The sequence below is a fragment of the Vombatus ursinus genome, unplaced genomic scaffold, assembly GCF_900497805.2.
Source record: "Vombatus ursinus unplaced genomic scaffold, bare-nosed wombat genome assembly UNPS02014772.1, whole genome shotgun sequence".
Taxonomy (NCBI): Eukaryota; Metazoa; Chordata; class Mammalia; order Diprotodontia; family Vombatidae; genus Vombatus; species Vombatus ursinus.
This window is the reverse complement of record NW_020954550.1, coordinates 15,095,312-15,118,202: the sequence shown is the minus strand read 5'-3', so window position 1 is coordinate 15,118,202 and position 22,891 is coordinate 15,095,312. Positions and strand designations below refer to the sequence as shown.

At 35.8% G+C, this 22,891-nt stretch overlaps 1 protein-coding gene across 2 annotated transcripts in view; it reads left to right on the top strand.

Annotated features, from left to right (window-relative positions):
* Positions 1–22,891, top strand: part of NDUFAF2 (NADH:ubiquinone oxidoreductase complex assembly factor 2) — a 226,227-nt gene that overhangs the window by 120,112 nt on the left and 83,224 nt on the right. For both annotated transcript variants that reach the window (XM_027863488.1, XM_027863486.1), the window contains exon 2: positions 15,168–15,257. In XM_027863488.1, the coding sequence (XP_027719289.1) occupies positions 15,168–15,257 (90 nt within the window). The remainder of the gene's footprint in view (positions 1–15,167; positions 15,258–22,891) is intronic.

The window sequence follows — 22,891 nt, the reverse complement described above, 5'->3', positions numbered from 1 at the left end:
ACTCAAAATCTTGTGAAAGTTAACATTGAAAACTAAAAATAAATTAATAAGAGAAAAAAAATTAGAAGTTGCATTACATGGTCTGTAAGATCCCATCAAGCTCTAAATCTGTTTTCCTATCCAATGAGAAAACTGAATCTTAGAAAAGTGGAGCAGCTTGTCTACCATCACACAACTGATAAGTGTCTGAGGTGGCTCCAACTCTAGCATTCTATTCACTGCACTCTGTGCATTCACTACCATGTCCAGTATATTCCTGAAATGGGCATGTTCTTCCAACTCTTATGATTTAATTTTCAACTCCCAACCTGCACTGAACAGAAAAGCAGTATTGAGGGGGAAAATGGGAGAGCTAAGTTGCACACTTAAGTGGATATCCATATAAATGGATAGATTTGGAGTCAGGAAGACCTGAGTTCAAATATGACCTCCAGCGCTTATGAGCTACATGACCCTGGGCAAGTCACTTAATCTCTGTTGGTCTAAGTTTCCACCTATGTAAAATATGGATAGTAATAGCACCTAATTCCCATGGCTATTGTGAGAATAAAATAATATAATATCTGTAACATGTTTTGCAAAGTGTCATGTAAATGCTCGCTATCAACATTAAAAAAAAAAGACTAGGTGGAGGGGTACTAGTCAAGGTGAGTACCACAGTGTTCCTCTTTTGAAGTGCCTTATGGTTTGCTAGTAACTGCCATTCAGGACATAAAGAAGAAAGCTCTTTCCTGGTAATGATAGCTGGCAACACAGTCACCTAACATGGAAGCAACTATAGATGTCATCCCAAATCTTACGAATAAGTAAATTAAAGGTGAGCAAAGTTAAGTACTATACCCATGGTCACTTATCAAGTGTTAGATTTTGGGAACTTAGATCTCTTCTGACTCCCATGTTTCTCACTCTGTTCACTGTATCATCCTTCTCCTTTCCCTTAGATAAACCCTGTAAAAAGTACGATGAAACCTTTCTCAAATAATTCCACTGAGGGAGAGAAAAGAGAGGTATTTAAAGATTGAACATGACATCACAGAGAGCCTTTAAGAGACATATACATAAGTCTGAGATTAGGGAAGGAAATTTAGGATGAATTTTTTTTTAAATAACAACAAACTAATCCTATAAAACTAGTCTCAAGAAGATCAACGTATAGAAAGACCTGAGGTTTGGATAAACGCTCAAGATAATTAAGAATCTAACTCGGGTCCTTTGCCTCCAAAGCCAGTGATCTTTCCTTTGGCTTTCCATAAATTCCCTAGCTTTTTATCCCTCCTCAATCAGTAAATTCCTGTTACAATGTTCTCTTGACAAGAGCCTTAATTCAAACTCAGTTCTTAGGGCAAGTGCTACAGATTTTGCTTTAGGTTAAGAGTCAGATATAAGACCTTACCTATATTTTCACCTGAGCCTCTCTCTTTGAATCCAAAGGGAATGTTCGGTTCCAAGATTCCCTTTTACTTTTAGAAATATATGTTCCTCCCTACATTGAAGAAGTAGGGTTTCTATAACTTTTGTAACCTTGAAATCATCCAGATTACAAAGTAACTCCTCCGTTTACAGGCAAGTACCACTGTTGTCTTATGCTTGTTTCTCTTCCCCCTACATCTTGCTTTCCCTTACTGCAGAATTAAGTCTTAAGTGTTAAACATGATCTCACCATCTGATGTCGTATTCTAGACTCTTGGTAAATGTTTAATTTGCTTGAGAGGTGACATGGTATAGTAGATAAAGTGCTGGTCTTGGAATCAGGAAGACTTGGGTTTATATACCACATTAGATGATTACTAATTGTGTGACCATCAGCAAATCCTTTGACCTGTCTGGGCCTCAAGTTCCTAATCAGTAAAATGAGGAGGTTGGGTTTAACCTCTAAGGTTCTTTATAGCTCTAAATCTATAATCCTATGAATTCCTCCCTTGCTAATATTCTGGTGACAGTTCTAATAATAATGTACTCTTTATCAAGTTCTTGGTTGGGTCTTTCTGGTGTCAAAAAATATTCAGTACTAAGTTATTTTCATCTAGTTGTCAGTGCATTATATGAAAGTATAATTGAATCAACAGGTGAGTAGGAAAGCAACTTTTATTATTATTATTATTAAACATTGCTTTTTGTTGTCCAAAGAGAAAATGAAAATAGGCCTCATTCATATCTTTGGCCTAGTCACTGAAATACCCTGGGGACAGGCTCACTAAAGTCAAGGAAGTAGAGCCTTTAGCAGTAATACTTTAATTATTGCTCCAGCAAACTATTGAGGGCCATCAGCATCTCCCTATTGACCCAACTATTAAAGAGATTGTGCTTCTCTTTTTTACCAAATGTCCTTATAAAGCCAAGATTAGGTTATGCTTTTGTCAATTGGGGGTGACCTTCCATAGCTTTCTAGAAGCTAGAAGGAGAGCCCTCCCAACTTCAACCTAAATCATTTAAGTCATTTGAGGCCATCTGAGATTGTATAGTGATTCCTAAACTGCCTTCTGACATTTAAAAAAAAAAGCCATGTCTGTCTAGGGTTTAAGTGCCATTTATTTAGGATTATATATGAGCGCGACTGTAAAAATGGATCCTTTCTAACCATTCATCAAAGAATTTGAAGTTTTCATTCCACAGCAGATGGAACAAAAGAGCAGAGAAAGTTTGCCTCAAGAGCAATTTATTAAATGTGAAGTGAAAAAAAAATCAGAATAGACTTGTTTCCTTTCGAATTTTGTTCTTCAAAATTGCCTTATTATTGATCGTAACATGCTATACAGGGCTCTTGAATGAGTTCATTTTTCTTCTATATCACCAATTTAAGTGGATCTCTGAATAAGACCCAGTGCTTCATATGAAAAAAGTCCTCATTCATACTGAAAGTGAGTTGAAGAATTTGTTTCCTTGGCTACTTCTTCCTTTTGCTATTGGATAGCTTTGAAATAATATCTGGGTGATTCTCACTGAGGAGATATGCATGCTTGTTTATCCATTTTAAATTGAGAAAAACAAAAAGATAAATGCTCAAATGCTTCTTTCCTAGTGATTTGGTTGTCAACCTGTTTCATTATTCCCTGGCTAGTGCTTATTCAATCATTTCAATTAAAAGAACTGGGCTGGGCTAAAATTAAGAATTTTATTTAATCAAATAGGATACCCAAAGCTGTTGAAAACAGAAATGGCACTTGTTATTTATATTCAATTAAAGTAAGAAATTGAAATTGCCAAATTAAATATTCTTCCATGAGTAAATTTTCTGAAATGATAGGTGAGAATGACAAAGTCTGGTATAGTCACATCAGGGAAATTTGTTTTCAAAAGCAAATTCCCAGGTGAATCTTGTTAAACCATTATGCCTGGGCTAATTAAACCTTAGATGAATATGAGCTCTATACTCAAGTATGAGCTCTTTTTGTAGCTTCCATGTTGTTTCTTGAAGAATTTATAATGATAAAATGACCTCCTCATCTTCACTTAGTGATAGCATCTTACAACCAGAAAGTACTCAGTGGTGAAAAGACCAATTTGGGAATCGTATGCAAACTTAGATTCGGACTAGAGTTGACTTAGGGAGAATTTAAAGTAAGCAGAAGAGTACTTAAAATGGACCCCACTCTTAAGGCTCATTTTGGATACCAAGTTGCTTTGACACAGACTTGTACTTTATATGACTGTGTTATCTATCTGATAGAACCAGGATAACTAAATATTAGTGCTTGAAGAAAGTATATTTTATTGATGTCTTTTGTCTTTGAGTCACAGTCATTTGTTTAGCTTCACCATCTCCAGATTGGACTCCGTTTTGACAAAGAAAAAATTTAGCAAAAGCATCCAATATAGAGAAAGCTTCACATATATACTATATATAGTATATGTATGAGAATACACACACACACACACACACACACACACACACACACACACACACAGAGGCAGGGGCGAGAGAGAGAGAGAGAGAGGGAGGGAGTTTTCTCCTGGTAATATTCTATACTTTCAGTGTTTTTTTTTTTCATTATGCACAATTCCACTTCTTTTTAGTAATCTGTTTATTTGCATTGTTGTAGTCATTGTACATATTGTTTTCTTGGTTCTGTTTATTTCACTGCATCAGTTTAAACAAATCAATGTTTCTCTGAATCCCTTAGATTTATAATTTCTTTCTGCATTTATGTACCATAGTTTTTTTTCAGCCTTTTTTTTCAGTTGATAAGCACTTAATATTTTTTATTTAAATTAACAAAGTTACATATTATGGATTGAAACCAAATTTTAAGTTTCTTTGTTAAGACTTTTGTGTATGTTTGTACTTTTAATTTTATATGTTAATACTTAAGCATCATACTCATGCAGTAGAAATTATAAATGTGTAGTAGGTGTCAGCTTTTTCACATGACCTTAGGTCACAACAGTTTATGGCATATATTGAGAGGCCCATATTTATTGGGTTTGTAGTGGCATCTCTAGAAAAATTTTAAAAAATCACTAAATTCATTCAAAGCTGTTGTTTAGTCAGAAAGTTATTTGAGCAATAAAAAGATATGTAGTTTCTATATCAGGCAGAATTTTTCTTTCCAAATGGGTTGGTTAACAACTATAGATAACTGTAGTTTATGTAAAAATAGTGAGAGAGAGAGAGATACAATGACTTAAAACTCAGTGAAAAAATTACTTGTGAAATCATTGGGAAATATACCCTCATTGATTAAACAGGGTAATCCTGTGGCTATTTGGGGGATGTTTTTGTCAACAATATAATATGAAGACAACAATTAAAATAAAGACAACAGTCATTTAAGTTGGCTCTTTGGGTAGGAATGAGGAAAGGAATACAGTGGGAATTATAGGTAATGAAAAAAGATTATTAGTGAAATTATATTTTTTAAACAATTTTTTTTGTTTTTTTTTTAACAATAGTAGTATATTCTGGATGTCTTTGTTAGCAAATATTTCCCTTCCCATACTCCATATCCCTTTCCCCTACCCCACAACTGCCTTCTTGCTATTCCTAATCATTTTCTGCCTTTTCATTGGCAGTCTAAGTTTTTCATTGAATCACTGGAGTTCTGTATGTAAATTATCATATAGTCTGAAAATAGAAATTACCTCTTTTTTGCTCATGTTTATTCCCTCAAGTTCTTTTTCTTATTGCCAGAGTTAGCATTTCTGATAAACAGCAAGCATTTGCTTTGTGCCAGGTGTTAAGTTACGGGCTGAGAATAAAAATACCGTGAATGAAATGATTCTTGTACTTCAAAAGCTTATAATTTACTGAGGTAAAAAAACATCCTCACAGTTATATACAGGATGTATACAAAATAAATAGTGATTTGAGGATGGATTCAGCAGTAACATATGGGCAGTTGTTCTTGAAGGATATGGTACTAGAAAGGAGCTATGTGTTCTGGGAAGCAGAGGTGAGAAGGAATAACATTTCAGAGCTAGGGAACAGCTTTGTGCAAAGGAGATTGAATGTCATATATATGAAACAGCCATTAGACCATTTGGTTAAGGTTAAGAACATGTTAGATGAAATAATATGTATAAGCCTTGAAAGGCAGATTGGAACCATACTGCAAAGAACTTTTAATGCAAAATAGAGGCTATTTATGCTTTATTTGAGAGTTTTTCGAGCCAGACAGTAAGATCATCAACCCTAGGCATTAGGGATATTGGTCTGACAATTGTGTGGGGATTAATTGAAGAGAGAAGAAACTGTATGCAGTGAGACCCATTAGGAGGTAATTTGTAATAGTCCAAGGAAAAAGTTGAGGGACTGAACTATGGTTACTGTAGTGTAAGTGAAGAATGAGGGGATAAATATGTGGATTGTTGAGGAGCTAGGCCTTTTTTTCTAGACTTTTCAACTGATTGGATTGGGGAGGAAGGTAAATGATAATGAAATGGGTATTCTACCTACACTGTAAACCAAAGTGATTAGAAGGATGATAGTGACTTCTTGGTGGAAATGAGGAAGTTAAGAAAAGGGAGTTTATGGGAAGAGATAACAGATATGGTTTGGGACTTTGTGTTTGAGATACTTATGGGACATGTAAAAATGTTTTTCAGGCAGTTGGAGATGTCAGACACTCAGTAGGCATTTATTAAGCACCTACTCTGCTTGCCAGGCACTGTTCTAAGCACTAGGGATATAAAAGAAGGCAAAATATAGTCCCTGCAAATAAGCTATATCCAAGATAGGAAATAATTAAAAGAAAGAAGGCCTTGGAATTAAGAGAGCTTGGGAAAAGCTTCCTTTAGAAGATGACATTTTAGTTAGGACTTAAAGGAAGCCAAGGAGGGAGAGTATTCCAGGAATGGTGAGATAGCCAGAGAAAATGCTCGGAGTCAGGAGTGTCTTGTTCATGGAACAGCAACGAGGCCAGTGTCACTGGATTAAAGAGTACTTGGCAGGGCGTAAGCTGTAAAAAGACTGGAAAAGTTGGGGAGGAGGGGTAGAAATTGATTATGGCTATGAGTGCCAAACAGAATTTGATCCTGGAGGTGATAGGGAACCAGTGGAATGTTACAAATGTGGGGATGACATAGTGAGACCTGCCTTTTAGGAAAATCACTTTGGCAGCTGAATGGAGGATGAATTAGAGTAAAAAGGGACTTATGGCAGAGATAACAACCAGGAGGCTATTGCAGTAGTCCAAGTCTGAGGTGATAAGATCTTGCACCATGATGGTAATAGTGGTGTACTGAAGACATGTTGCAAAGGTAAAATCAACTGAGTTTGGCAACACATTGTATATAGGAGGTGAGAGATAGTGAAGTAAAAGATGACACTTAGGTTCTGAGCCTGAGGGGCTAGAGAGTGGTGATACTCTGTACAGTAGTGGGAAGTTTGGTAGATTTGGGAATCATCTGCATAGAAATGATTGTTGAATACTTGGGAGCTGAGAAGATTGTCTTGAGAGGGAATGAAGAGAAGGATGCATAGAAGAAAGATATGCAGTTCATTTATACACAGAGAGTAATCGTGGTAATAGGGCAGCTAGGTGGTGTAACAGATAAGAGTTCCGGGCCTGGAGTCGGGAAGACCTGAATTTAGATGTGGCCTCAGACACTTCTTAGCTATGTGGCTCTGGGCAAGTCACTTAACCTGTTTATCTCAGTTTTCTCATCTATAAAATTAGCTGGAGAAGGAAGTGGCAAACCATTCCATTATGTTTGCCAAGAAAACCTCAAATTGGGTCACAGAAAGTCAGACATGACTGAAAATGACTAAACAAGAACAATAGTGGATGATCCTGCAAAGGAGACTGAAAAGGTTCAGATAGGTAAGAGAAGAACCAGGACACAATAGTATCAGGAAATCTCAGGAAAGAGAGTGTTAAGTTGTGTCAGATGCTTTAGAGAGTTCAAGAAGGATGAACACTGAGAAAAGGTTATTGGATTTAGCAATAAAAGGAATATTTATACCTTGCAGAGTATAGTTTTATAGTGTGGTTTGCAAGCTGGATTACAAAGGGTTGAGAAGTGAGTTTGAGGGGAGAGAGTAATTGAATGAAAGGAACTTTGTCTAGGAATTTGGCTGGAAAATCACATAGGATGATAACTTGAGGCAAAGGTAAGGTGAAATTAGGGGTGAGTTGTTTTTTTGTTTTGTTTTGTTTTTTTAATCTGGCTATGTTATAAGCAGCCAGGAAGGAGCCAGTGGATAAAGTAAGGCTAAAAATGAGGGAACCAGAGAGATGACCAAAGGGACAGGATCCTGATATAGATGACACAAGTAGACAGATTGGAATTGAAAGGAAACCCCCTCCCCATCCTCAGGAAAGGATGAGGGGTGGACATTGAGGTGAGATGATTTGAAGGGTGAAATTTGAGAGTTCTTTATAGGAAAGTCTTAGTTTTTTTAGTGTAGTATGGTGTGTAGCTTATGAAGACCAATTTTTTAGTGTGCTGCTACATTTATTTAAGTAATTGTTCTTTTTTAATTATTAATTTAACAGTATAATGTGTGAATTTGTAACATTTGCCATTATTTTAGTTTTTGCTCATTTTACCAGCCTTTTGAACATGGCTGGATATCTGGCACTAAATTTTTGTGAGGCTATTTGTGTCAGTTGATCAATCACTTCATAATTAGTCAAATCTGCCATAGTTTGAAATTGTGAAATGAAATTCAGAAATACTACAATTGTCTAAATCTCCATTGCTAATGCAGTTTTCCACCATATTTCTTTTACCCTACAAACTTACCTCTGTTTCCCTTTACCTTTCCATCTTCAGATGGTCAGGCTGTACTCTGAGAGTAAAAATAAACATAACATTGTATTGGCACATGCCACAATATGTATGAGTTTTGCTTATTTTGGAGTATAAAGAATATTGTTTCTTTTTATGCCAGTAGTTTACCAGACTTGGATTTATTTGCTTTTGTTAGCTAACTTCACTGCGAAGTGGAAGATTTTAATTACAGTAATTAAATTTCCTCTTATTGTAAAAGAGGCTTTTTAAAACCTGGATTTTCCATGCCATCTATCTTAAAGCCTATTTAATTTGGACAAAAAGTTTTCAGCCCCTTTGGATTGAACAATTAAGACACGTTAAAACATCTGTCATGATTCAGACAGAAAGTTAAAACGATGTTGCATAGTGCTTGTTTCTTATGATTTCCTTTTTGAAGGCTTGTGTTCTTATTCAGAAATGTGCTTTGTAAATTGGAGATAAGGCTCTCCCTACAAAGGATTATACAATGTGTTTTTGGTGAATATATATTGTTTCCAAAAGCTGATTCTTTGCACATTAATTAAAATTTTAAATAGCTACCTTTATTGCACTTCCCCATAGTAGATGCATCTTATTACTATGAGTTCAAGTTATATTCCCCCCATCATTTGGATTTTTCTTTTTAACACTTACCTTGTATGGATCAGTGTGAAGATCGGATTTTCTCTAGAGATCCAGGTATTATCTCTTTGCATTTTGGAGAGTAAATGATATCTCTTCATGTGGTGCTCAAATTGTTTTCTCTTTTATCTCTTCAGAGAGCACCGAAATATATTAAACTTTTGATTAGCCACATTAATGAAGGAGAGGGAAGTTATGGATAATGCCCAACAATGAGTATTTCTGAATCCTTTATGCTTGGCTTTGGAATGCAGTCAGAAACCCTTTTTAGCCTTAATTATAAATCTTTCTAAAGAAATAGACTGTGTGACATATGTTTTTGTTGCTTGCAACAAAGATACTCTTTAGACCTTTAGAAAATGTTTTAGTCTAAATAATTTTCATTACTACTAGTCCCATGTTTTGATAGTAAATAGGAATGAAGACATTTATTCATCATCTGTGTGGGAAGAGTAAACACTTATTTAGTGGTCTTTTTCATTGCTTAACTTATAGAACTAGTTGTGTTTACTTTCAATTTTATATCTTACTAACATTTCCCTCTAGTCTTTTTAAGGCAGATAAAGACATCTTTAAGCAAATACTGTATTATATTAAAGTAGGAAGATTCATGTGGCAGTTTTTGAGTATTACTCTGATATCTCTTTTGATCTTTGAAACCCTTAGTACCTAAAAGATGAAGGTCATAACCTGATGCAAATTATGGCAAATATTTTAGAATCACAAAGTATAATTATGCAATGGAGTGGGAAGGGAAAAAGTCCTCTTTCCCCACCATCCAAAAAATTTTAGATCATCATGAAGGAGATAGAAAAAAGTATACTGTCCATCCATGTCTGGGTGTCTGATATGATTAGAAAGAATTGAATTGCCTTCAGATATATTGGGTGAAGCATAAGGATCACTGACTAGGTGCTAATGAAAGAAGTAGATTTAAGTCATTAAACCTCTCTAAGACTCAATTTCTTTGATTAGAAAGGTGGACTACAAGGCAGCTAGGTGGCACAGCGGATCGAGCACTGGTCCTGGAGTCAGGAGGACCTGAGTTCAAAACTGGTCTCAGACACTTGACACTTTCTAGCTGAGTGACCCTGGGCAAGTCACTTAACCCTGACTACCTCACCAAAAAGCAAAAAGAAAAGAAAAAGGAAGAAGAAAGGTGGACTAGAAGGTCCACCTGAGGGTCCAGTCAGAGATTTAATTCCTGTATTCTTATGCTTGGCTCATGATGGTAAGAAGAGATATATAAGAGTGACAAGATTTTAGAGTATCCTGAATCTTTCTGTATGGGATTCTGGGAAACATGGAGTGTTAGTAAAGTTTGAATGGGCTGGTAAATGTCTCAGCAGACTGGAGTTATGCAAGTGTATTGGTAAGCTCACATAAATGGCTTGTAAAAAACAAAAGTACCAAATGCAAAGTTAGTGCTTGCATGCCAACAAAAACATGGTAATTGTATAAAATCACAGAATTTTATGGTTTGGAACACCCAATTTAATCACAACGGGGGAGAGAAAATTGCTCATAATAGATATGGGCAAAGTGTTAGCTTTAATGTAGGAGGTTCCTTTTTCCAACACAGAGCCAAATTACAGCCTAATTTGTGTTCGTTTTATTCTCAGTACTTCAGGGAGACATAGACCTAGAAAGGCAGGGATATGATGAATCCAGGTTTGGGTTATTCCAGTAATAGTGATGGTGATGGTGGTGATGATGATGATGGTGGTGGTGGTGGTGGTGGTGGTGGTGGTGGTGGTGGTGATGATGATGATGATGATGATGATGATGATAAGAGCTAGCATTTACATAACACTTTAATATTTACATAGTGCTTTACAAATATTATCTTTTTTTGATCCTCACAACCACCCCGGGAACTCAATGTTATTATTAACCGCACTTTGCCAATTAGATAACTGAGATGGAGCTAGGTTTAAGTGACTTGTCCAGGGTTATACAGCTAGTAAGTGTCTAAGAACAAATTTGAACTCAGGTCTTTCCTGATGCTAGTCAGGTTTTCAACATTCGTTCATTCATGTATTCATTCCTTCATCTATCTGTTTGTTTATTTATGTTGGTCCATTGTGCCATCTTGAATGTGTATGTGTGTCACTTTAACATCTACCAGGTACTTTCCTCACAGCCACCTTGTGGAGGAGGTAATGCAAGTAATGGTGTCTCTCTGAGAAAACTGAAACTCAGGGAGTTTCTGACATATCCAGGATGATGTAGCTGATATTAGAGCTGGCACTCAAATTAGATTCTCTCCTGATTCCAGGTCTATCACATTTTCTGCTATACTATGGTGTGTCTCTTTAAATGAAGGGCAAAATAAAGTAGGAACTAAAGGATGCATAGTTTTGTGGTGCGTTTTGCATGTCTTCTCTGTCTTGCCCTTCATGAAAAAGAAGTTTCAGAATCTAACAATATGGAAAAAAAAATGCTTTATAAAGTAGCTTTGCCATAAAACTTGTTGGAAGGAGTTTATATATAGTTAATTATTCGATTATTCATATTGTAAATACTCCATCTTATTGCAGACTATTCCTACTTTTAGATAAATTGTATTCCTGGAAACCACGTTTTGAAGTGGCTTCCCATTTGTTCTTTTTTGAAAAATGCTGTTGTTGTTTAATTGTTTTAGTTGTGTCTGACTCTTCAGGACCCCTTTTGGGGTTTTCTTGGCAAAAGTAATAGAATGGTTTGCAATTTCCTTTTCCAGCTCATTTTACAGATGAGGAAACCAAGGCAAACAAGGTTAATTGTCAAGGGTCAAAAAGCTAGTAAGTGTTTGAGGCTGGATTTGAACTCAGGAAGATCAGTCTTTCTGACTCCAGACCCAGCATTGTCTCCACTGTACCATCTAGCCGCCTTTTTAAATGCTGTGTTGGTGCTTTTTGTATTGTTTATATTACTCTCACTTACCAATCCACCCCCTCTCCATTGTACCTTCCCTTGTAACAGAGAAGAAATTCAATGAAACAAGCTTACAATGATCATGTCTGATAACATATATCTTGTTCTTCACTACCTTTCCACCTAGAAGAGAGTTGTATGTTTCCCTAGCAGTACTCTGGAGTCAGGATTGATCAAGGGCATCCATCTGAATTCTGATCTCTTTTATTTCTGTCTTCTTTTACATTATCGTAGCCATTGTATATCATGCAGATTTGTGCTTCAAATTTGTGGGTGAGGTCACTACCCAGTTCTCTTACTGCAGTGACTCAACCTGGAGCACCTCTTTTCCTATTTGAGGTAAAAGAGTAATTTTTCTCTACCATACCTACTAGAACTGAAGTAGCTTCTATGCCAATGAAAAAGAGGACTGGAAAATGAGTTCAGACCCTGTCCTTTCCCCCAAGAGATTACTTGGAAAATGGTCCCCAAGCCACACCCTTAACGCCCTCAGTAGAAAGAGGCAGAGGACACCCAGGGCACTGTGTATCAGTGGAAGGAGATGGGAAGTAAGAAGGGAAAACAGATAAGTAGAAAATCATAAAGACCAAAAGTCCAAGGGAAAATACAACTAGTTCAGAAGCAGATAAATGAACAGAAAGACTAATAGAACACAACACAATACACATTGATAAAGTGCATACTGTATGCTGGGCACTGTGCTAAGTGCTAAGGAAGCAAATACAAGTAAAAAGCTAGTCTCTGCTCTCAAGGACCTTACAGTCTATTAAAGGGAAACAGTCCATAAAAACTACTGAAAAGGAAGGATGGGACCATGATGATAATGATGGTGGAATCAAAATAAAGCAGAGCAACAAGTGATATCATAAAAACAGAAAGAAAAAAACACACAAAAAAGAGGCAAAACCACAATGAATAAGTATTATAATATGAGGTAAAATAAACCAAAATTCCCTGATCAAAAAGAGAATTCCCACTTCCCAAAGACCATGGAACAATAACAAGGCAGTCCCTATTTAAAAGAGAAATAAATGTGTTTAAGAAGAAGAAGAAGGAAGAAGAAGACAATGATGAAGAAGATGAAGAAGAAGGCCCATTGATTGGGGAATGCCCAGAAAAGTTGTGGCATATAATGGAATATAAATGCTCCAGAAGAAACTATGAATATGAAGAATGGAAAGAACTATGAAAAGAATTATACAACTGATCCATATTGAAGTAAGAACCAGGAAGAAGAAAAAGCAGTTGTACGTCATCTCTCACTGGTTATCATTATCGCATCTACTATTAATAGCTGACCAAACCCATCCTGGATGCTCTTCTTTTTCTCCAATATAGCTTAATCCCCTTTTTTGTGATGGTGGTCGGGTATCAACCTTAGTTCTCCTGATACTTTTTTGTAGAATTTTTCCGATCTTTTGTATTTATTTTATAGTCAGCTAGATGGCATAGTGGATAGAGCACAGGGTCTGGATTTAGGAAGACCTGAGTTCAAATCTGCCTTAGACACTTACTAGCTGTGTGACACTGGGCAAGTCACTTCAATGATGTTTGCCTCAGTTTCCTCAACTATAAAAAATAGATAATAATAACACCTACCTTCAAGCATTGTTGTGAGGATCAAATGAGATAATATTAGTAAAACTCTTGGCACTATGCCTGGCATATTTTAGGCATTGTATAAATACTAATTATTATAATTATTGTCTCTTGTTTACCCTTGCTTCTATCTTCTGAAATCTAAATTGGCCAATGACTTTCATGTGTATCCACATAGGTTTTTTTTTTTGACAACTCTCCCTTTCCTTCTTTATCAAAATCATCTTTGTCTCTTCAGAATTTCCTTTTTGAGAGCTTCCCCAACCCTCTCTGTAAAATAAAGTGGTTAAACTCCCCTCGCTCTCTCAGATATTGTAATCTTGCTGTTATCCTTGACTCTTAACTATTTCTCCTCTGCCCCATATCCAATCTATTCCTAAGACCTGTCAGTTTCACCCTTGTATCGTATGTCAAATAGGCCTCCTTTTGTCCTGTGACAGTGCCATCACTGATAGAGGCCCTCATGACCTCATGCTTAGAATATTGCAATAGCTGCTGGTGAGTTGGTTTGCTTCAAGTCTTTCCTCACTCCAGTCCATTCTCCATTCAACCACCAAAGTGATTTTCTTAAAGGGCAGGTCTGACTATGTCACCTTTATACTCAATAACATACCTGGCTCCTTATCACCTCCAAGATCAAATGTAAAATCCTCTGTTTGGTGGATCTTCATAGCCCTTTATAACCTACACACACACACACACACACACACACACACACACACACACACACCTTTCCAGTCTTTTTGTACCTTATAGCCTACCACATCCTCTTTGATCCAGTAACACTGTCCTCTTTGCTGTTCCACAAACAAGATACTCCCTCTTTTGGTTCTGATTATTTTTACTGGCTGTCCCTCTATTTTTGAAAGGATCTTCCCCTTTATCTCTGTTTCCTGAGTTTCTTGGCTTCCTTCAAGTTTCAGCTAAAAGCCTACCTTCTTCAGGGAACCTTTCATGATTTCTCTTAATTCTAGTCCCTTCCTTCTGTTGATTATTTCCTACTTATCCTATAAATAGCTTGTTTATACATATTTCTTTGCCTTTTGTCACCCCCATTAGATTGTGAGTCCCTTGAGAGCAAGGACTCTTTTGCCTTTCTTAGTATCTCCAGTGCTGAGCATAGTGCTTGGCACAAAGTAAGCACTTAACAAATATCTATTGACTACCTGATTGGCTCCCCACCAATCATTAGCCTGGAAATCCCCCAAGGGATGGAGCATCTCTAGTAGATCAGAAATGAGAACCTAACGATACAAAAAGAGAACAGGCTGCGAAGTCCTGTTTGGGACTGCCACACTGTCACCCCCTTTTAGTCACAGATTTGCAACACCCCACTCTTAGCTACCTTGTGATAGGCATTGTTATGTAAAGAACATGGATGGGAAGTCAAGATAAAGAAATCATTTAGAAGCAAACTGCAAATTAATGTTATGCCCATAACATTCCCTGATAAATTAATTACAATGGAAAAAATTCGAGTTTTGAAGGAAGCATTATGTCAGAACTATTATTATTATGTACAGTACCTAGATTTTCAAACAAAAGTTTCTACCAAAGTTTCATGTAAGTTCTTTTTATTTGCCTATGTGAAGAGGGAAGTCTTTTTTTCCATAGCATTTTGAAATTTGAAACTGATCCAATTTGTATCCCTACTTCTAGATAAAAACCTACCTGTCCATTTGACAGTAACTTTGTTTCTTGTTGTAGTATCCTTAATGGTGACATATTAGATGACAGTAATTAACATTATGTCATATGAAGGTATTTCCCAGGGCTGCTACTTCCTATTCTAAATATATTCCCTGTATATTTTGTAGGACAAACTATGCGAGAAAGAAGATTCGTGGAAGCAAGAGATAAGAAAGAAGTAGACTACAGAGAAGGAGATATTCCAATGGAATGGGAAGGTACTTTTTTTTCTTTTTGTAAACTATGCAACAAGAATGGTTTAAATATAAGAGGAATAAAAAAGACATATGTAACTACAGTCTGATTTGTTCTTTTTCTCCAAACTCTTCATTTTGAGAGGTAAAACTTTTGACTACAAGCTGAGCTTTTAAAAACATTCTTTTAAAAAGTTTTGTTTATAAGCCTTTTGGTTTGATATCTAGATCATTTCTAGATATACTTACCCCACTATTAGCCTTCCCTTTTATTAAAAAAAAAAGAAAAGAATCAAGTAAACCTACTCTACCCAGTGATATTTGACAATGTAGGAGCCTTCCAACCGTATTCTTCACCTCCCTACCAAATCCTACTCCAGTACCTCATTTGGTGCTTCAGGTGACCATGGGTTCACAAAGGTAGTGCCCACATAGCATAAATTCTGGCAGCATCTTTGCCATGCTGCAAAGGTTTTGAGTATGATCATAGCAACAGACTGAGCCTGCTTTCTGAGGACCACCTTAGCTAAGTACAGAGAGTCATATAACCAGTAAAAAGGACACTTAGCAATGAATTTTTTGACAGTGGCAAACCATGAAACAAAAACAGAAAATGACCCTCAATCTTATGCAACCTCTTTCCAATTCTGCAAAGGCTGTGGCAGAGTAATAGAAAGGAGGCAGAGAGTCTAAATATCAATTTTTAGACCACCTATGCATTGTAACTTGATTTGATACTCTAAATGTGAGATCCTTGTGCACTGGCCAAGAGGTGAACATACTGCTGAAGGAACTGAATCTTGTCAATCTTTATGTTCTTTTTACAAAAAAGACCAAAGGAAATAAGAAAGTTACAAAGATGGCTCATATGCATTCCTTGTAGATCCAAAAAAGAGGAGTTGAAGGGTTAGTTTTATTTTAACCAAGGCAATAAAAAAATTATTTCATGGATGAGTCATTTCATATTGAAGTACTCAAAATTAGTATTTGGAGAAAGAAGATAATTGGAGCTTATGTGCCAACATAAGTGTAGAGGATGAAGAGGCAAAAAAAATTCCATTAGGAACTTGATAAAACCATCCAAATTAAATCAAATACACTGACATTTGGTGGCTTTAATGCAAATGTAACTTTCAAAACTTCCCCATTGGTTTGTTTCCTTTTAACTTTCTGTGCCTTTCTGTGCATCTAAAAAAAAAATGTTTCAATGACCTGCTTTTCTTTCTTTTTTTTTTTTTGGAGGGCGGTGCCATTCCCAGTTGTCCTCTCCCTCCCAAATCTCACCCCATTGTAAAAATGAAGAAAAACATATAACAGTTAAGTATAATTAAGAAAAAAGAATCTCTCATGTTGCCAGTACTCATTCAGAACCTTGAGTCTATCACCTCTGTTAGGAAGTATAAACATAGTTCATCATTGGTCTTTTGGAATCATAGCTGGACATTCCATTAATCAGAGTTCTTGGGTCTTTTTAAAAATTCTGTATTTAATGGAGTGGGAGAGAGGGAAAATAGATTTCTGTTCATCTGAAAAATATAGAGAGGTGGGTTGGTGCTACAGATGTGAAATGTTGCATGTGCTCTCAGATGATGTCCCTATATCATTAGTTTTATTTAACTGCTTTATTTTGTTGTAAAAGATTTCTCATGAAATGGCAATAATTTATAAATATATGTAATATAAAAAATTTCTGAACTTAAACATCAGATGAATTAGCATTTCTGTATACAAAATTGAATTTAAAAAGGGTTGGACATAAGCCAGCAAACCTATTTCCTACAGATTGCTTTTCCTTTTAAGTGTATAATAAAGTCAACATGTAACTTTCACAACTGTCTTGTTTGTGTTTCTGACCCTTCTGTTTTGCACATTTCCTACATACACACACACACACACACACACACACACACACACACACACACACACATATTCAATACCTTTTTTCTTTTCTTTCCCTTTTTCTCTTGTTTCCTCTTTTTTTGCTTTGGTTGGGGTATGGGCAAACAACTCTATCTAGGCCCTGCCTCTTCCTCCCAAATACTCCACCCCACTAGGGAAAAAAAGACAAAACCCTTGTAACAAATATGAAGTTAAGCAAAATAAAATTCTACATTAACTATGTCTGAAAATTATGTCTCTAACTCTGTTAAGTCCATTACCTCTCTGTCAGGCATATTTCATGAGGAATCCTCTGAATTATGGTTGCTCGCTGCATTGAACAGAGTCCTGTCTTTCAAATGTTTTTGTTATCATTTAAATTGTTTTCCTGGTTCTGCTTGTTTCATTCTACATCACTTCACATGTCTTCTTTGGTTCTTCTGCAACTGCCCCTTTCATTATTTCTTGTAGCACAGTAATATTTCATTATATTCATATTCCACAACTTGTTCAGCCATCCCCAATTAATGGGTGCCTTCTTAGTTTCCAAAAAGACCTACCATAAATATTTTTATATAAATAGCCCCTTTTCCCTTTCTTTTGATCCCTTTGGCATATAGGTATAGTCAGGGTATCACTGGATCCAAGGGAATATGTAGTTCAATGATTTTGGGAACAAAGTTCCAAATTGTTTTACTTGTTCCAAATTGTGCTGCCCAACCAATTCACACTTCTACCAAGATTATATTAATGTGTCTATTTTCCAACAATTCTTCCAGTAATTCTCATTATCTTTTTTTTTAAATCATCTTTGCCATTCCAGTAGGTATAAAGTAGAACCTGTGTTGTTTTAATTTGTATTTTTTATTAACTTACTTACTTTTAGTTTTTTCTGAGTTCTAAATTTTCTCCCTCTCCCACCTCTCCAAGACGACATGCAATCTGATATACGCTCTACCTATACATTCATTTTAAACCTATTTTCACATTAGTCATGTTATAAAGAAGAATTAGAACCAATGGGAATAATCACAAGAAAGAAGAAACAAAACAAAACAAAAAAAGAGAGAGCAAATAGTATGCTTTGATCTGCATTCAGATTCCATAGTTCTTTTTCTGGGTGTGGATAGCATTTTCCTTCATGAGTCTTTTGGAGTTGTCCTAGATCCTTGTGTTGCTGAAAGGAGCTAAGTCTATCAAAGTTAGTCATTGCACAATGTTGCTGTTACTATATATGATGTTCTCCTGGTTCTGCTCACTTCACTCAGCATCAGTTCATGTAAGTCTTTCCAGATTTTTCTGAAGTCCATCTGCTCATCATTTCAGAGTAGTATTCCATTACATTCACATACCACAACTTATTCAGCCATTCTCCAGCTGATGGACATCCCCTCAACTTCCAGTTCTTGGCTACCACAAAAAGAATTGCTGTAAATATTTTTGTACATGTGGGTCCTTTTCCCATTTTTATGATTTCTTTGGGATACAGCCCTAGAAGTGGTATTGCTGAGTCAAAGGGTATGCACATTTTTATAGCCCTTTGGGCACAGTTCTTAATTGTTCTCCAGAATGGTTGGATCAGTTCACAACACCAACAATGCATCACTGTTCCCATTTTCCCATATCTTCCCCAACATTTATCATTTTCCTGTTTTGTCATTTTAGACAATCTGATAGGTATGATGTGGTACCTGAGAGTTCTTTTGATTTGCACTTCTCTAATCAATAGTGATTTAGAGCATTTTTTTATATGACTATAGATCTCTTTAATTTCTTCATCTGAAAACTTCCTGTTCATATCCTTTGACCATTTATCGATTGGGGAATGACTTGTATTTTTATAAATTTGACTCAGTTCTCTATATATTTTAGAAATGAGTCCTTTATCTGAGACTCTGACTGTAAAAATTGTTTCCTAGCTTTCTGCTTTTGGCTTTGTTTGTGCAAAAACTTTTCAGAATCATCCATTTTACATTTCATAATGTTCTCTATCTCATTTGGTCATAAATTCTTCCCTTCCCCATAGATCTGACAGGTAAACTATTCTGTGCTCTCCTAGTTTGCTTATATTATTGGCCTTTATATCTAAATCTATTTTTCTTATTATTAACGATTCAGGGCATTTTTTTTTCATCTGGCTGTTGATAGTTTGCTTTTCTTCCTTTGAGAATTGCTTCTTCATACCCTTTGAGCATTTCTCTATCGGAGGATAGTTATTGTTCCTATATGTTTGAATCAGTTCTCTGTATGAGTATATCTTGAATATCAGACATTGGCTGCAAAGATTTTTTTCTAGTAAATGCTTTAACCTTCTAACTTTAACTACATTGCATTATTTATTCAGAAACTTTTAAAATTTATGTAATCAAAATTGTCAATTTTAGTCTCCTGTGATCTTCTTTATCCTTGTTCAAGAACTCTTCCCTTATCCATAGATGTAAAAGTTCTCTCCTACTCCATTTGTTTATTATTTGACCTTTTTAAATCTATTTGGCCCTTAAAATGTGACATGATCAAAATCTAATTTCTGCCAGACTGCTTTCTAATTTTCCCAATATTTTGTTGAATAGTGAGTTCTTACTACCATTGGGTTGAAATTTTTGGGCTTATGAAACACCATGCTACTATGTTTAATTTCTTGTGGTCTTCCATATCTAATCTATTCCATTGATGAATATTCATAATCTGGCCCTCTTTCCCCAGTTTCTGTCTTTCCAGTAAGCCTGCTTACTGTTTAAGGATCTATGAAATCAGGTTGATCTCTCACCCAGAGTTCCTTTTCTATTCCTTCAGCCTAACCAGGTTGCCTGAGAAAAACTAGCAATGTCTTTATCTTCTCCTGTCCCTACCATCTTTAAGTAGAATGGCTTTGAATTATTTCTCCATTGAGAATGACTCACATTGAGATGACAGGGTACTGCAAGAAAGTAGATCTTCATATCACGATTCTCCATTTATTTCCAGTGGCAGATCCTGCTCTCAGAGGAGGAATAGTCTTTAGTACAGCATAGAGCATCCTAGCATTAATCTCTCAGAACTACCTGTAAAGTATCTAGTCAGGTACTCTAGTGAACTGGTTGACATCCTTTCTACTAAGGTTCTTAACATGGGGTCTATGAACTTGAATTTTAAAAAGGAGAGACAGACAGAGAGAGAGAGAGAGAGAGATTAATGATAGCAGGAGAGATAACTATATTTCAATATAATTGATTTCCTTTTTAATCCTATGAATTTTATTTTATACATTTAAAAACATTTTCAAGTTTCTATAGACAGAGGGTTCACATTACAAAAACAGTGAAAAATCTCTGCTTAAGAATTAATTGTTAAGAACCCCTGTTTCTTGAAACAAGTCATTTTAAAAATTGAATACAACTTTTTGAAGAGCTAAATTTTATTTATACATACATGTTTTAATGAAGACTTTTGAGTTTTTTATGTCACAGATATTTTCCAATATGCCTCCCTGATAGAACCTTCCATTGTTTTAAAGAAAATAGTTAAGCAAAGTCAGCTATCACATTTCTGACAGCAGCTTCAGTCTTTTGCCCCTATAATGACCCACTTCTCTACCAGGAGGGGCAATGTATATACATATATTTCAGATGATGTAAGTCATTTACCATTAATCTGATCTTTATTGATTGATATGTTTTTATTATTTCATTTTCTTTATACAAGTTAATACAATATATTGATTATTAATATTATATTATTATTTAATATTGGAGAAGATGTGGGAAAATTGGAACACTAATGCATTGTTGGTGGAGTTGTGAACTGATCCAACCATTCTGGAGAGCAATTAGGAACTATACCCAAAGGGCTATAAAACTGTGCATACTCTTTGGTCCAGCAATACCATTACTAGGTCGATATCCCAAAGGGGAAAGGACCCACATGTACAAAAATATTTATAGCATTCATTAATTAATATTAGTTATTTATTGTTTCTAAAAGGTCTTCATTATAATATACACTTGCCACATAGAAAATGAAAGGAAAGCATTGAAGTCTATGATCCTTCTTCCACTAGAATATTAGTACATTGAGTTTATCAGAATGGCAAATTGTCACCTAAAAAAACAAAGAGGGTCTGACCTTAAAGGAATGATGGACCGGAAAGAACAGAAAGAGAAAGGAGAGAAGCCTGGCCTCAGCTACCCCATTAGGTGGGAGGGAGAGATTTTCCAAATATGAGTAATCACCAAAAAAAGGATGACTCATTTAGGCACATTTTGGGGACTTTGTGCTTTGGGCTGTTGAACTGGAACTGGCAGAGCAGAGGCAGGACCCAAACTAAACTATCATTTCCTCATTTCTAAGGCTAATAGATTGTTGTCTAAAGTATGTCGTTGTTTTCAAACCAATAAGTAAACATACAGATATAGACTTTTTACCAAATAAGTTCCTTGAGATCAGGGGCTGGTTCACACAACTCCTGGCACATAGCCGGTGCTTTTTAAATTAATTCATTTTAATGGAGAGCCACAAATGTACTCAAGGAGCTCTATGTAGCTTTTGAATTACTCTCTTACTGACATTTATTCTAAGTAGCAGTTCTAGTGGTATGTTATTCTAAAAGAACAGTAAGCTGCAAAATATTCAGTGTCACATTCTAAGCTACTACCTGAGTCGCATTTTGTGATAATACCTAAAGGAAAGGTACAGATGTTCTCACACTTCATTCCATATATGTTTTGATATTCCACAAGGGTACTTTCACAAGGAATCATGTTCTTTTCTCATTCTTTTTTTTTTGCACTTAATAGTATTTTAATGTTTTCCAGTTACGTATAAAAATAGTTTTCAACATTCTTTTTTTTTTTAAGGCAGTTGGGGTTAAGTGACTTGCCCAGGGTCCCACAGCTAGTAAGTGTCAAGTGTTTGGTCTGAGGCCAGATTTGAACTCAGTTCCTTCTGACTTCAGGGCTGGTGTTCTATCCACTGTGCCACCTAGCTGCCCCTCAACATTCATTTTTGTAAGATTTTGAATTCCAAATTTTTCTCCCTTTCTCTGCTCCCTCCCCTCTCCCCAAGACAGCAAGCAATGTGATGTAAGTTGTACATGCACAATCATGTTAAACATATTTTCACATTAGTCATGTTGTAAAAGAAAAATCAGAACAAAAGGGGAAAACCTCAAGAAAGAAAAAAACAAAAAACAAAGTGAAAATAGTATACTTCAATCTTCATTCAAACTCCATAGTTCTTACTCTGAATGGGGACAGCATTTTCTATCACAAGTCTTTTGGAATTGTGTTGGATCAATGTATTGCTGAGAAGAGCTAAGTCTAGCAGTTGATCATTGCACAATTTTGCTGTTACTGTATACAATGTTCGCCTGGTTCTACTCACTTCACTCAGCCTCAGTCCATGCATGTCTTTCCAGGTTTTTCTGAAATCTTCCAGTTCATCATTTCTTATGAAACAATAGTATTCCATTACACTTATATACCACAACTTGTTCAGCCATTCCCCAATTGATAGGCATCCCCTCAATTTCCAATTTCTATACCACAAAAAGAGCTGCTATAAATATTTTTGCACATATGGGTCCTTTCCCCTTTTTATGATCTCTTTAGGATATTGACCTAGTAATGGTATTGCTGGACCAAAGAGTATGCAAAGTTTTATTGCCCTTTGGCATAGTTACTGATTGTTCTCCAGAATGGTTGGATCAGTTCACAACTCCACCAACAATGTATTAGTGTTCCAATTTTCCCACTTATTCTCCAGCATTTATCATTGTCTGTTTTGTCATATTAGCCAATCTGATA